Source organism: Malaya genurostris, chromosome 2, assembly GCF_030247185.1.
Source record: "Malaya genurostris strain Urasoe2022 chromosome 2, Malgen_1.1, whole genome shotgun sequence".
In the NCBI taxonomy this organism is placed as follows: domain Eukaryota; kingdom Metazoa; phylum Arthropoda; class Insecta; order Diptera; family Culicidae; genus Malaya; species Malaya genurostris.
Genome location: NC_080571.1, coordinates 264,754,100 through 264,768,435, shown reverse-complemented (window position 1 = coordinate 264,768,435; position 14,336 = coordinate 264,754,100). Strand labels below are relative to the sequence as shown.

At 36.8% G+C, this 14,336-nt stretch overlaps 1 protein-coding gene across 4 annotated transcripts; it reads right to left on the bottom strand.

The window, feature by feature from the left end:
* Positions 1-657: 657 nt before the first annotated feature.
* On the bottom strand, positions 658-10,972 carry LOC131429832 (fructose-1,6-bisphosphatase 1). Of its 4 annotated transcripts, none has more exons than XM_058594226.1 (5): positions 10,782-10,972; positions 6,439-6,467; positions 1,697-1,886; positions 1,384-1,635; positions 658-1,326 (listed from the first exon to the last, which is right to left on the bottom strand). In XM_058594226.1, the coding sequence occupies exons 2-5, from the start codon at positions 6,443-6,445 to the stop codon at positions 744-746; spliced, it is 1,032 nt and encodes a 343-aa protein (XP_058450209.1). In that variant the 5' UTR covers positions 6,446-6,467; positions 10,782-10,972; the 3' UTR covers positions 658-743. The 4 variants fall into 4 exon arrangements, with proteins under 4 accessions (XP_058450209.1, XP_058450210.1, XP_058450212.1 ...); XM_058594227.1 differs by lacking the exon at positions 10,782-10,972 and adding an exon at positions 10,729-10,748; XM_058594229.1 differs by lacking the exon at positions 6,439-6,467 and having other exon boundaries at positions 10,729-10,972.
* Positions 10,973-14,336: the final 3,364 nt, after the last annotated feature.

Genomic DNA, 14,336 nt, shown 5'->3' with positions numbered 1-14,336 from the left:
AGTGTAAAACTACCATAAATCAAATAAACATAGATTTCCCAGTGTAATAGTAATGTAGTTGAGCAACCCGTAACAGCAAAAGCACCGTATCGTAAAGAATGGGTGCGTAAATGCTCCTAAAATGCATGCATAAAGTTGCCTGCGTATTTAACAAAACCACAGCAGCTAATGGAAAAAAGTACACCCGTTTCTCACTAGAGGTGCTGTTAGTATCACCATACAGTGGGAAATCTATGTTTATTTGATTTATGAAACTACTCAGTATCTCCAACCAGGGATGCCAGGTTCACAGATTAATCTGTGTTGAACAGATTTTCAATTTTCTGCACAGATTTTAAAAATGACACAGATTTTCACAGATTTCTGAAAATGATCACAGATTCTGAAATAAATAACAGATTTTCACAGATTTTGGCAATCGACCACAGTTTAGCACCAAAAAGTACAGAGCGAGTGAGGAAAAAGGTACAGAGCGTGTTGGAAGTGAATGCGAACTTTTTTCTTTGCTATTATGGTACGGGAAACGGGCACAGATTTTCACAGACAGGTTTTTGGCTTGATCACAGATTTTTGAAAAAATGACCTGGCATCCCTGTCTCCAACATTGCTCTTCTCACAAGATATGGCTATATTGAGGTAATGAGTTATTTCTGCTAATTCTGCTGTTTTGCATGACTTAACGTGATGATTTCTTTATTATCCAAAATCTGCTATGCAGTAAAAAACTCGGCACACACAAAGTATTATTTAATATAACTTAAAGCTTCCTCAACATCTAACTTCGAACCGAGGTAGATTGGACAGCGTTGGTGAATTGAAGTTGGTACGACATCCAGAATTTCTTTATCCTTGCCGGCGCTAGCTTTGCCACCCGCGTTTGTTACAATGTAAGCCATTGGATTGCACTCGTACAGTAAACGAAGCTTTCCATTCTTAGCGGCAGCAGTTGCTGGGTAGATGAAAATGCCACCGTACTTGATCGTGCGATGTACATCGGCCACCATACTGCCAACATATCGAGCCCCGTATGGTTTCCCTTTAGACGGATCTTTCTTGTCCTGAACATAGTTGTACACCGATGGATCCCACGTTGACGAATAGCCTTCATTGATGGAGTAAATATTTCCACGCTCCGGAATGCACATGTTATAGTCCGTTAGTACGAATTCTCCAATCGATGGGTCATACATAAATCCATGAACACCATCACCCAAACTGATGACCATCATTGTGGCGGAACCATAAAGAGCGTACCCAGCGGCCACCAAACTACTGCCTGGTTGTAAGGCATCAGCGATTGTGGGCTTTGCCGTTTCATCCAGTCGTCTGGAATTAGCTCAAATTATTTCAAACCCTCGAATGTGTTCATATTTTTCAATATACCTGGAGATTCCGAAAATGGAGCCTATCGACACGAGGCAATCTATGTTACTGGAGCCATCTAAAGGATCGAACGAAACGACGTATTTACCCTGCCTTTCGGTTTCAATCTCAATGACATTATCGTTTTCTTCCGAAACCAACAGACAAGTGGCATATGATGATTTCAACATATTGATAAAGATCTCATTCGATAGTACGTCCAACTTTTTGACCTGTTCGCCTTGCACGTTTGTGTCTCCAGAGATTCCCTGCCTGCGATGTGAAAATATAGTGATCAAGAAACGAACATATTTCACTTTAAGAATACACTTACAACTTTGCGATTCCTGCTTTGCGTACTGCCGAACTGATCGCCTTAATAGCGGTCTGGATACAGTTCAACAGTTGGGAAAGATCGCCGGTAGCATGCTTGTACTTTTTCTGTTCCTGCAATACGAACCGCGTCAACGTCATGCAGTTGGAGTCGAAGACTTGTCCTTGCTGAGTCATGATTGGTATCGCACCTGAAGTGTGAAAGCAATAGTTTTTGACAAATGCAGAATTAACGTAGAAACGGAAATAATTTTCTGAATCAAAGCGAGCATTTTACAAGCATAGTCATACATGCCCTTGGCGAGCACACAGAGCTTTGGAAAGCTGGCTGATCATGCTCCAGGTTTCGTTTCAAGTACTGCATGATTTTGTATAAAAAAAAATAATACAAGGAATGTTGTTCAATGGATGTGAAAAAGCTTTAGACATACTGAACATCAAATACAATAATTTTCTGGTTTCGAGACATTGCATTATACATTGCACCACCTTAACTGAATACTGTATGTGATTCTGATTTTAAGTTATGCACCTTTCCGTGTAATATTACAATCTTTAGAACGACAGCGAGATTGTTGTGATATTATATCGTAATCACTGCACATCAGTAGTGAATAGTGATGTACAGCAATTTTGATGTAATATCACAAATGTGTTGGAGTCGTTCTAAAGGTTGTAATATTACACGAAAAGATGCCTAAATTCCTATCAGCATCGTACACAGTATTCAGTCAAGCTGATGTAATCTATTCAATACATTGTTTCGATGTAATAAAGTGTGATTTAATTGCAATATTTCTCGAGAACAGAAAATTATTGCATTTGATATTAAGTACCTTATGATCGAAAAAGAAACCGGAATTTTCATTTTAAAATTCCCGCGCTTGTCCAATCGGTAAATTTTTATTCTCTCAACGTTGGCAACACGTTTATACACATTCTGTCAAATTTTGACGCATATCGTACGATTAGTTTTTGTTTGGCGTCTATACAAAGAAGTTGAAAAAATTTCGTGTGGCGATTTTTATAATGAATGAAAATTTAGAACAACGTGCGTGCATTAAATTTTGTGTTGCAAATGGATTTGAGTGTTCCGAAACGTTGAAAATGTTAGAAAAGGCCTTTGGTGAATCGTGTCTAGGAAAAACACAGGCATACGAGTGGTATAAACACTTCAAAGGTGGTCGTAGCTTGGATCATGATGAGATCCCTGGCCGCCCAACAACATCTGTTACTGAAGAAAACATTGAATCGGCGAAGCAAATCGTGTTGCAAAATCGTTCTGTACCGATTAGAGAGATTGCTGTGTTGTTGGGCATCTCTTATGGATCAGCCAAATACATTTTAGCTGATGTTTTGGGTTTGAAACGCGTCGCTTCTCGGCTGGTGTCAAAAATGCTAAATTTCATTCAAAAACAGCGTCGTGTTGATGTGGCCAAAGAGATGATTTCCAACGCAGATAGTGACCCCACATTCATCGAATGCATCATAACTGGTGATGAGGTGTGAATCTATGAATATGACGTCGAAACCGCACAACAATCGACCGAATGGCGCTTCGAAGGCGAGCCGTTGTTCAAAATTTTCATCCATTTCAAAAATCGCCACACGAAAATTCTTCAACTTCTTTGTATAGACGCCAAACAAAAACTAATCGTACGATATGCGTCAAAATTTGACAGAATGTTTATAAAAGTGTTGCCAACGTTGAGAGAATAAAAGTTTACCGATTGGACAAGCGCGGGAATTTTAAAATGAAAATTCCGGTTCTGTTTTGATCATAAGGTACATCTAAATTTTTTTCACACATCAATTGATAATCACATTGGAATTGTTACAATTTTTTTTTTTTGCTGTGTACCTTGACTGGATGAATGTCATTTACATATAAAAGTCGCACAAAGATAAAATCATCAAATCAAATTTTGATTACATATGTAAAGCATATGTGTGTAACATTTAGCAGTCCCCTCAGTTATGGACGGTATTAAAAGTTCGGGTTGAAACTTACTGCTGGAAATTCGGTTATAAGAGTATTTTGAGCGATTTCTCCATGTTACTTAATTATCAAAACAAGAGATTAATAACTGTCTGAAATGAATTGGATCTATATTAAACAAAATAATTCATTCCAAATCTCATTTAAATTAACTGCTTAGCTATTTTTTGGGCCTTAATAACAATACTCTACGTCTCCCTGTCCACCATCTTCATTGGAACTAACAAGATCTTTTTTTTTGTCACTAACTATTCGTTCCCCCTTTCTCCGTCTCTTCACCATCTCGATGGCAACTAATTAGATCTTTGTAGTTTTCAGACATTTTGTTTCCATACCCCCTATTTGCCTCGGTTTCCACAATATTTACTTTTTTTTTTCATTCTCTTCCGTAACATCACCATCACCGTCTACGGTTCTACGCTCCAGTCGATGACCAGCATGCGGGCCACCCGCCGGGCCTTCGTAGCCTGGGGGTGTTTCCCGCGGACCCACACGAACCGAAAGGAATCGGCCATAGATAGCGCCATCTGGAAGACCCATGCAACATACAATGGATTCTAGAAAATCTAAGACGACATAATCTAACGATACTATTCTAGTTTTAAGTTAGTCGTTAATTAAGATTAGAAAATACCCTTGGCATCTTAGAGCTTAAGCAGTGTGCCTAAAAATATATTATATTGTTGAATAAAAAAAAAAAAAAACAATACTCTACTTAATCTTTTCAGCATATAATGATTATTTATTTTGCTCATTTGGTTCTTTTTGACTTCACTCTTTGCGCAACTCTTATTATTATGTCGATTCAGCTAATTTAGCGATAATAAGCCATGTGCGTTTATAAATTGTAAAATCAAATGAATAGTGAATTATTCTTTTGAAACTTTCGAATCCGTTCCAAAGGATAGAGTCTTAGTTTTCAATAATGTATTTTAAATAAGTATAATTAATAAGCATCGAGCAACAAGTATGCAGTGCACAAAATGAGTTTTGAATTGAATTGGTAATAACAGCCATTCTAAGCAGTGCAAAAAAAACACCTGAACAATAGTTCCAAAGCATGCTATTTATTTAAGCTAAAATGTAGTCAGCAAGTAGATCAACTTCGATAACGAGACTGTATCATTATCAATAACTGTTTATTATCTAGTCAAACTAAAATAAATTTAGAATAGTTTTTTGACTAAGCTCAAATGTCAATGAGAAATTTTGTCTTAGTTAATTTAATCATATTCGGTCATTTACAAATTCTACCTAATGAATGAATACTTCATTATCAACCGGTATACACTAAGGTCTTTTTACACGTTTTTTCAAACACGGCTTTTTTACACGGATTCCGAAATTAACATGGTATTTTTTGCACGGTTTTGATGAGAGTTTAAAACCACTCTTTGAATCAAAAAATATTTTTAAAAAATGGAACAGGTTATCTGTAAGAAAACGATTGTGAGCTGATTTAATAAAAAGTTTGAAAGTTAACAAAAAATCATACATTTAACAATTCACGGGAGTATTGACTGTCGTTCCATAAAATGATGATACAGTCTTCAGATCTTCAATCTCTGCTGTGTTTTTAATTTTTAATGAAAGCACTTCACTACTTGAAGATACTAATTTTTACCAACGTATTCTCGTTCTTGAGAAAACTCGTAATGCATTATATAGAAAGCATCAGCCATTTAGATAAATTTGACTTCCGGCCAACGAGTCTCCTAAGTGTTCTAATTTTAACTTGTCATCTGATGTGTTTTATCAGGGATGACTAGACCCTTTTCGTAACTTCACGCTGGTTTTTAGATTTTAGTTTTTATTGTGAAATAACAGTTACATCTTTACAAAAACAAAACGAACAAATAAAAAAATCTGCGATTTTAGAATTATTACGTCCAATTTTTACACGGTCTATTTTGCAAGGTTTCCGATACTAACACGGTTTGGTTTTACACGGATTTTTTTAACTCGGTACATAACCCCCGTGTAAAAAGAAACCTTAGTGTATATGAAGTGAGCGTTATGATACAAGTGTGTCGACAATGAATATGTGGTGTAAATGATCCTCAATGAGCGATTGCAGGGCTGCTCAAAGAACCTCTATAGGCGAATTAGTACTTGTGATCACTTATCTGTTCTCTGTGCTACAACTAATTCATTAGACTACAAGTTTTCAGGTTCTATGTAATCAGACCCTGTCAGCTTGGAGCGATCTCAATCTTCAGTTCAGCAACGCCATCGCCCGGCGTCTCATTCAACATGTCATGTCAATTGTATGGGTGCGCAGCCCTGCTATTTTGGCGCGCACGAATTTGACATTTCTCTCCCCTACTTCTATGTATGAGATTCGATGCGGACTCACCTGAGGGCGACATGCTCGCAAAAAAGGATGTTGCCAATTATTTGTTCGGGAAATTTGAGAGCTGGATATCTTGTTAATATGATGTCTTTGATGTAATGAAGATAGAAAAATTCCGCTTTGGAGCAAATAACTCTAAATTATACAAAATTCATTTATTTTATTTTTTTTTTTGGAGTTCATTATGATTTCCAAATTAGAATGAATGACTTCCGAATTAAAATTTTGGTATGGATTGAAAGGGTAAAATGGTTGTATTGTAGCGTGTATAGGTTATATCACTGCTTTATGAGAAAGCTGGCTAAGAATTGCAATTCAAGGCAAAATCAATGAAGTTTAAAAGCAGATGATCGCAATAGTATAACGAAATACAATAAACTTCTATACGTACTCGCCATTTTGACTTAAATTGTTCGCAAGCTGTAACAGAAATGCGTGAAAAATACTCATTATTCGTAAGCATTTATTTATTTAAAATGAGATTATTTTTCAATTTAGTCTATTTATCTGGAGTTTATCAACGGAGTCGCTCTGCTGTATATTTTAATAGTCTAAAGCTAACTTTACTACATTCCGATAGGAAACTGGACCTTCGACTTGGACAGGGTTCGCTGCAATATTAATTTACAATATGTTTACATAACCAGTTCTATGATTTAACTAAGATAAAAAGTTTTTCTATATCGCTGAATGTGTACTCACTTGACGAAATCGTACGCTCTATGAAACTTTCGATTGAAATAGGTTTAAATTCGAGTCATCTCTTTCGGAACGATGATACAGAGCAAGACTAAAAATTGAACCACGAACCAGCCGTGCAAAGCTCGATGCAACTGACGGAGTTCTGCACATTGGCAAACATGGCTGTGAAATATTTCGCGAACGATTAAAATTTGGTTAAAATTTTACATTTCGATAGTTATTTTTTTATTTTACCAAAACTACGGCCCAATTAATAATTTGACGAGTGACAACAAGTGGTATAATAATTGCAATACATAGAAAAACTTTGAGAAAAACTTTCTTCTTTTGACAATGTATTGAAACTTTTTTTTTGGGGTATTTTCTTCGACTTAAAGTTTATAAAAAAATAAATAATTCAGTGTCGTAAATTAACTATCATACAGTCAAAAATAACTATGCTCTAAAGCAGGATTATTTTGACAACTACAAAAAGACTACTTGACTGTCCAATTTTAACTATAAATGTTTTTTGTCACATTCTGAGATATTCAATCACCAAATTTTTCTCGGAATCGAGAAACCAACAGGTGACTTTGGAAGCAGGTCATTTCACCGAAAGTCGTTTCTCTGAATGTCATTTCACCGAAAGTCGTTTCTCCGAAAAGGTCATTTCACCGAATGGGTTATTTCGAATACATCACATTAATAATTAGAAAACTGAAAGTTCTGGCTATTCATCAAAACTATCTATTTGATTTTGTCGAGGCGAGCAGTTGCCTTAAACCAGCAGCAGCAGAGAACTGAATTTTGGATTAAATTCTGATCTCAGAACCTGAATCCTGAACTTAATTTCAGGTTAAGAGTTTAGTTCCAGATTACAGAATAGTTCAAACCTGTTGTTTCTAATCATAACGCACGATTCGACTATCAAAAATCTACGGAATCGACACTGTGACATTCTAGCTTCACCGGTTTAGCGCATTTCAGTAACATCTGTTCATTCCACACAAGTGTGATTCGTCCATACTCCCGAACTATAAAATACTAAACATCAATAAATTTCTAAAACTCAGTGAAATGGTTAAAAAAATTGAGAATATTTCGACATAAAATTACTAGAATAATTAAAATACTCAGGAATCAGAACAAATTGGCTCAGGTAACACGTTCCCCTAATTATCTGGAGATTTGTTCCTTGCCATGTCTTCTCATTATTTTCCTGGTAGAAGGTGGATGAGAAGGAAAAATAACACAAAACAAAAAGAAACAAATCGTCCTGTAACCCAAGAGGTATTCTGAATGATCTGCAGGTGATAAAATCTCTAACCCCCGAAACTAGAGATTTTATAAAAGCAATACGATTTTGCGTTTCCAGAAGATTGCAGAACGAGCCGCAATACTTTCGACCAGAAGTAAATTCGGTACCCCTTTAGGGATGCCAAACAATCTTCCAAAACCTTTCAATACAGAAAGGTTGCGTTCACTTCAGGAAGAGCGATAATCCCTATGACTATAGTTCTTTACCGCATTGGGTGAGAAACGATAGAATATTCTTTGATTTAAGCTCCCCATACACTGATTCAACCATATCGAAGACCAAAAATCCCGATAGTTGCGTCAATGCGCGATAGTTACATATCAGATTATTTGAAGTAAAAGCACAGACTAACAGACAGGACACTCAAATTAGATTCTTCGATCATTTTAACGGTCATTTCGAATATTTCTTTATTTGGGACAGTACTCACATGTGTTATGATGGCGCCACGTTACCCTATCAAAAACATCCTGTCTGTCATCTAGACTGTGTTTATTTTTTTCATTTATCAACAGAGTTGCCATTCATACAGAATTACCTGTAATGTATTGATTTGTATACGTCCATGCGAATTTCATGCAGGATACAGATTTAATACATATTGCCAAAACTATATACATAATTGTGCCTACTTCTCATCCTCCAACGTAATACAAAACCCGAACCCGTTTTGTTACAATATTTACTTGCTTCTGGTCTGCCACCACTTAATTTCGGGTGAAAACTACCAACACAATAAAAAATAGTCTAGATGAACAACGTTGAGTCAAATTAATGGTAACCTTCCAACATCGCGAAAAAGTTAAATATATTATCAATGTAATCCAATAATTTATTGTGACGATTCATTTTCAAATATTTTGATGAAATCAGGCATCCCTGCAAGCAGCTGATCGGTGTTGACAAACGAGGGGAAACCAACTAGTAAAAAAACTTTTACATAACACAAGGGGTGTACAGATAGTAAATAGTTCGCGCAGTACAATATAGGTGGAACTAGTGCATCACGAAAAATTATTTTTATAAGAATTTACTCATACTGTCATGTCTGTTAGTCTGTGGTAAAAGCATTCACATAAATCACACGAATGATACTCAGCACGCTATGTGATAGTTGAGTTTGCAATGTCACAGATATCACCAAAGTATTCCAATGCTTGGAAAAATGCGGTAGGGATTTAAATCTGGTAAATATGTTTTCGTCTCAGCGCAAGTTTGCAAGCTTCGCCAATAGCTGGCATGTTTAGATGCAGCCCAAAAACGAATCTTGTTCTTTATCTAACTAATTGACAGTTGTAAGGCTGTTTCAGGACCAACAAAATCGTTCGTTGCACCAGCTCTAGCCAACTCATCAACCCATTCATTTCCAGTGATACCAAAATGGCCGGGTATCAATAAAAAGTAAACATCATTTGATATGCTGAGGTCTTCGATTTGCGTCACTAGATTCGATCGGGAATCATTCGAACAGAGGACCCTCAAACTATCGGAGCAAAATAAATTCGATTACCGCAGATTCTCTGTCGATTTTAATGCACACAGAAACGCTTAGATTTCTGCTTGGAACAGTATCCACCAAGTGAATGAGACTGCTCTAGTCTCATTTCACTACAGTAGACACCAGCTCCAGCACGACCATCCAATGATCCAATCCAAATACCCAAACAACCACTCTGTACGAAAAGGATATCCCACACTGAATGTTTTGAATACTCATCCTAATGAAAGTTTTAAATACTGACCCCAAATAACCATTTGGGATCCTAAGGCCGAAGGCAGAGTGGGCACGAGAAGCTGTGTCGAGCTGGAGACTGTCATTAGCAAACCTAGAGCGGGAAAAGCTCTGTAACCATAAGACGGTATGCACGAGATAATTATTCTTGTGCCTGGAACACATGTAGCGCCTCTAGAGCAGTAGTAGGATTTGTCGTGAATGCTCCCATCTTCGCAATAAGGACCGTCCTTTGAAGATGATTTAGCTTTTAATGCCACCTTTCTGCCTTAGTCTACCAATAGTTGTATAGAACGCCTACATTTGTCGAAAGCCATAAAGGCTCTCTTAATCCTGAAAACGTTCATTTGGTTAGACAGTCTAACGGCATTACATTTATTTGAACTAAAATAAATTATAACCAAAATTATCACCATTGAGCTTTACAATTGGTCGCAACAAGACAGTAAAATGTCAAAAAGAAATTATGAGTTGGGTGTTCCGAACTATCTACACTTTAGTATCATTTCATCTAGTAAACATTCAGCTGTTCAAACACATCCGGCTCTCAAACCACACTCCTAATCAAAACTGTGCCACAGCATTACAATGTACGGAGCTCAAAAAGGTCACTATCGTCAAAGTCAAACCGCCGAAAACACAACCGGTATAATGGTGAATAAATGATAAAGATGAAAACAGAATCGAAAAACTAAAGCAAGGAACCGGCTTGATGCAATGGAACACCATCTATAAATAGCCTAGGCATCAGTCAGCAACTTTTTGGATGAACGATTGTCACCTAAAATTATCACAATAAATGAACTAAATGTTACATTTCCGCAAACCGTCTAGCAGATTTCATTACTCCAGAACATCTTGCTTGGTATAAGTGAGAACATATGCATGATTAGAACATAAAACACCCCTGAAAGATCATCACCAAAAATATAGAAATTGTATGTTACCACAGTCTACTTCCAAAACGGTTCTAAAACACTCACTATTTAATTACTAGTACCTTTAAAATATAGAAAATAAAAAGCGTGAACTGCGCTAAACTTGAACTTGAAGTTATAACTTCGTTGCTTGCTGATTGACCGACGAAGATGGACGTACCATCGAACGTTCAACACTGGACTGAATTTATGTAGGTATTGTATAACAAAGGCGAAAGCGAAACCGAAACCGAAACCGACCAACTTCTGTCTAGTCCACTGTCGGGAGAAGCAACACTCTCTTCTCTTATATTTCATTTTTTTTCTTATCAGTGGGACTGGTTTGCGAGGTACGTTATTTTAATCACTTAGAACTATCAGTGGGACTTGTTTTTGTTTATTGTTCAGCTTTCGGCAGTTCCATTCTTTTGTGGAAATTTTTAACATGTTATTCAAATCTCTACGTCATATCGTCGGCTTATCTGAGAAACTGGTAAGAACTAATGAAAGTTAGAAAAATCAACTAAATTTGGATTCTTACCGACCTTTGAAATGCTTTGGTCCTTTGAGGACCCCGGTTTATTGGTAAATTTATAAATTATTGGTAAGATGAAAATGAGTGCGTTGGCCAGAAAATTCGGTGCTGCCTATAGTACCGTGAGGAGAGCTCGACTCCGGGAAGGAATCAAGTCGTATCGAGCTAGCAAAAAGCCAAATCGGACCATAAAACAGAATAGTGTGGTCAAAATTCGTGCTCGGAAACTATATGACCAGGTGCTGACCAATTCCGACGGGTGTCTTCTGATGGACGATGACACCTATGTCAAGGCTGACTTCGGGCAATAAGTCAAAAATTTTACTTGGCAACGGCTCGGGGGGATATTTCAGCCAAATTCAAATTTGTTTTTGCCGACAAATTTGCAAGAAAATTTGATTTGGCAGGGCATTTGCAGCTGTGGCAAAAAAAACGAAAGTTTTCGTTACAAATAAGACAAAGACATCGGAACTATACCAAAAAGCGTGTCTCCAAAAACGAATTTTGCCGTTAATTCGATCCCACGACCATCCCGTAATGTTTTGGCCAGATTTGGCTAGCTGTCATTACAGCAAAGTCGTTCAAGAGTGGTATGCAGATAAAGGGGTCCAGTTTGTTCCGAAAAACCTTAACCCACCCAATTGCACCTAGTTCCGCCCTATTGAGAAATACTGGGCAATCATGAAGAGGAAACTCAAGGCAAGGGGAAAGGTTGTCAAAGACATCAATCAGATGACGACCTGGTGGAATAAGATAGCTAAAACGATGGACGAAGAAGGTGTGCGCCGCCTAATTACAATTTTATCCGTATTTTTTCTTAAAAGTATGAAGAAAGCGCTACATTTGTATAAAAAAAGATCTTGAATTCAATAATAAATAACTGAAATACAGGACAATTGTCTTTGTTCCAATTCTATCTGAAGCAAGCTTTATACAGGGTCCGCCATCTAACATTTTTTTAACTAGCGGTTATTTCGACATTGGTAACCTTAATGTCACTTCTGATTTGACAGAAACTTAGTTTCATCCTTCCGCTGAACGAAAATGGTTGTGTATACGCTTGAGGAACAATTCAAGCCTTGAAGGACAACATTCGTGCAGCCATATCTGAAATAAAGCTGCATACAATCGAAAATGTACTAAAAAACTGGACCGACCGTATGGCGTACTGCAAGGCCAGCCGAGGCAGCCATTTGAATGAAATTATATTCCACAATAAACGGGAAGGATTGTACTTTAATATGAAAAAATAAATTTTGAAATCGGATGAACCGTTTGTGTTTTATTGCATGTTAAAAAAAAGTTACATGGCGGACCCTGTATGACGGATGTATTGAAGCCGTCAAGTTGTCCACGACATATCACCCGAGATGTCAGGTGATACAATAAGTTTAGTTAGCAAAAACGAAAAGATTGCGCCAATTTTCAAAAGTCTGTAATTTCTGACGAATGTCTGCAAACAATCGAAGTTTCAAAAGTCTGTAAAAAATCTTTAGACAAAAAAGGTTTACACGTTAACTAAGAAATTTGATAATTTACAGTCAAATCTGCAGACATCTCTGCATATCACTGACATTTTTTCGCGATTTGTCGAAAAAAAAATTCATACCGGTAACTGAACACTTTGGGGTGCCGGTAACCGAAATCGGTAGACATTTTGAAAATTACTAAAAAAAACTTTAGTTGCGTAAATTTTGATGGCATCCTGTACTAAATCACGAAATGCTTTTCAATTGATGATGCTATATAAAAAGTCATAAAAAACTTTTGTGTTGATTTTTACGCAATTGAAATTTGTTTTAAGCGCAGCAAAAAGTACAAGCGTCTGCTTGCTTTAGTATTCGGCACAAAAAGAACGTGCTGCTATTACACACACATGACATTTGTCGGAATGACGCCACCTACTAGTTACGGTGGGGTGCCGACAACCGAACACTGCCCGCAACCGAACATCTTCCTCTAAGTCATAATAGTAAACGGCGGAGAAAAGTTTTCTCTTTTGTCTGATGTTGAATTTAGTACTGTATTTTTCATAGCTCGCCTGCAATTTCTTTCAAAAGTGGAAGTTGACAGGTGGCTTATTGGTCGTTATAAAAAAAAAAGCGTGAAGTCTTGTAATACGAGGCATAAGAGGAAAGTACACACTTAAAACAGATTCTCGAACTTGGCATAATGAAATACCGAATTAGATCGGCAATACGACATTTCACTGATTGTCCGGTAATCCATATGCTCTTTTCCGAAATTCGTTAATGTATTATTCTGATATCTCGGTAAAGCGCGTTCTTTTGCCGAAATTTGGAAAAATAGTATGCTGAACTTGTCGGTAAACAACAAATATACCGAAATCAGCAAATCCGATTGCCGAGATTTCGAACAGTGTGTTATCTTTTACTGAAACCGAGTCGTGCAGCTATTTTAGTTGGTGTTTTGATCCAGTAGTCATTTGCCTATCTGTGCGTGTGGTAAATAATGTCCGCGCCCATTGCAGCTTCTGACAGCATTGAATTTTGGTTTGTATACAGATTTTTGTTCTAAAAATAATTTTCAGCTGCTAAAAATTCATCGAAAGTTATATCTAGCTCATTAATATACTGTAATGAATGAAGAAAAGGTTAGTATTGTGATTTCAAATATTGAAAAAGTGGGTGGATAATGTTCTCATAAGTTGATAGATCGTGTAAATTGTGCAAGATTTATTCCAACACATATATTAATGATATTGTAAAAAATTCTTCACCTGCAGGAGTACGAATTGCAATAGTTTGAATAGAAGAACATATCAAAAAGTTATTCAATAATTAATTTACTGATACTTCAAATGCGAGAATGCAATTTTACTCACTGCACCGAAGCCGTCGTCCGAGCACGAGAAAGACAAGCAAATGTAATGAGTTTTTCTGTTTGATACTTGTTGGTACCAAACATTTTAGAAAACTATAATTTTAAGTTATTCGTGCTTATTTCATAATACTAAAAATTTTATCATGAATTATGTTATTGGGTTAAGTACCACTCGAGATATTCACGATTAAGTTCTACTCATCCTTCCACTGGGACAATTTTACGAAGTGTCGCCCTATAGTAAAGTGAGTCGTATTCA

What these genes read in the sequence shown, in the direction of transcription:
- LOC131429832 (XM_058594226.1), bottom strand. An exon ending in AAAGCAGGAATCGCAAAGTT is followed by an intron (nt 1,636 to 1,696) that starts GTAAGTGTATTC and finishes TTCACATCGCAG; the next exon opens with GCAGGGAATCTCTGGAGACA. An exon ending in TCCATTTTCGGAATCTCCAG is followed by an intron (nt 1,327 to 1,383) that starts GTATATTGAAAA and finishes AGCTAATTCCAG; the next exon opens with ACGACTGGATGAAACGGCAA.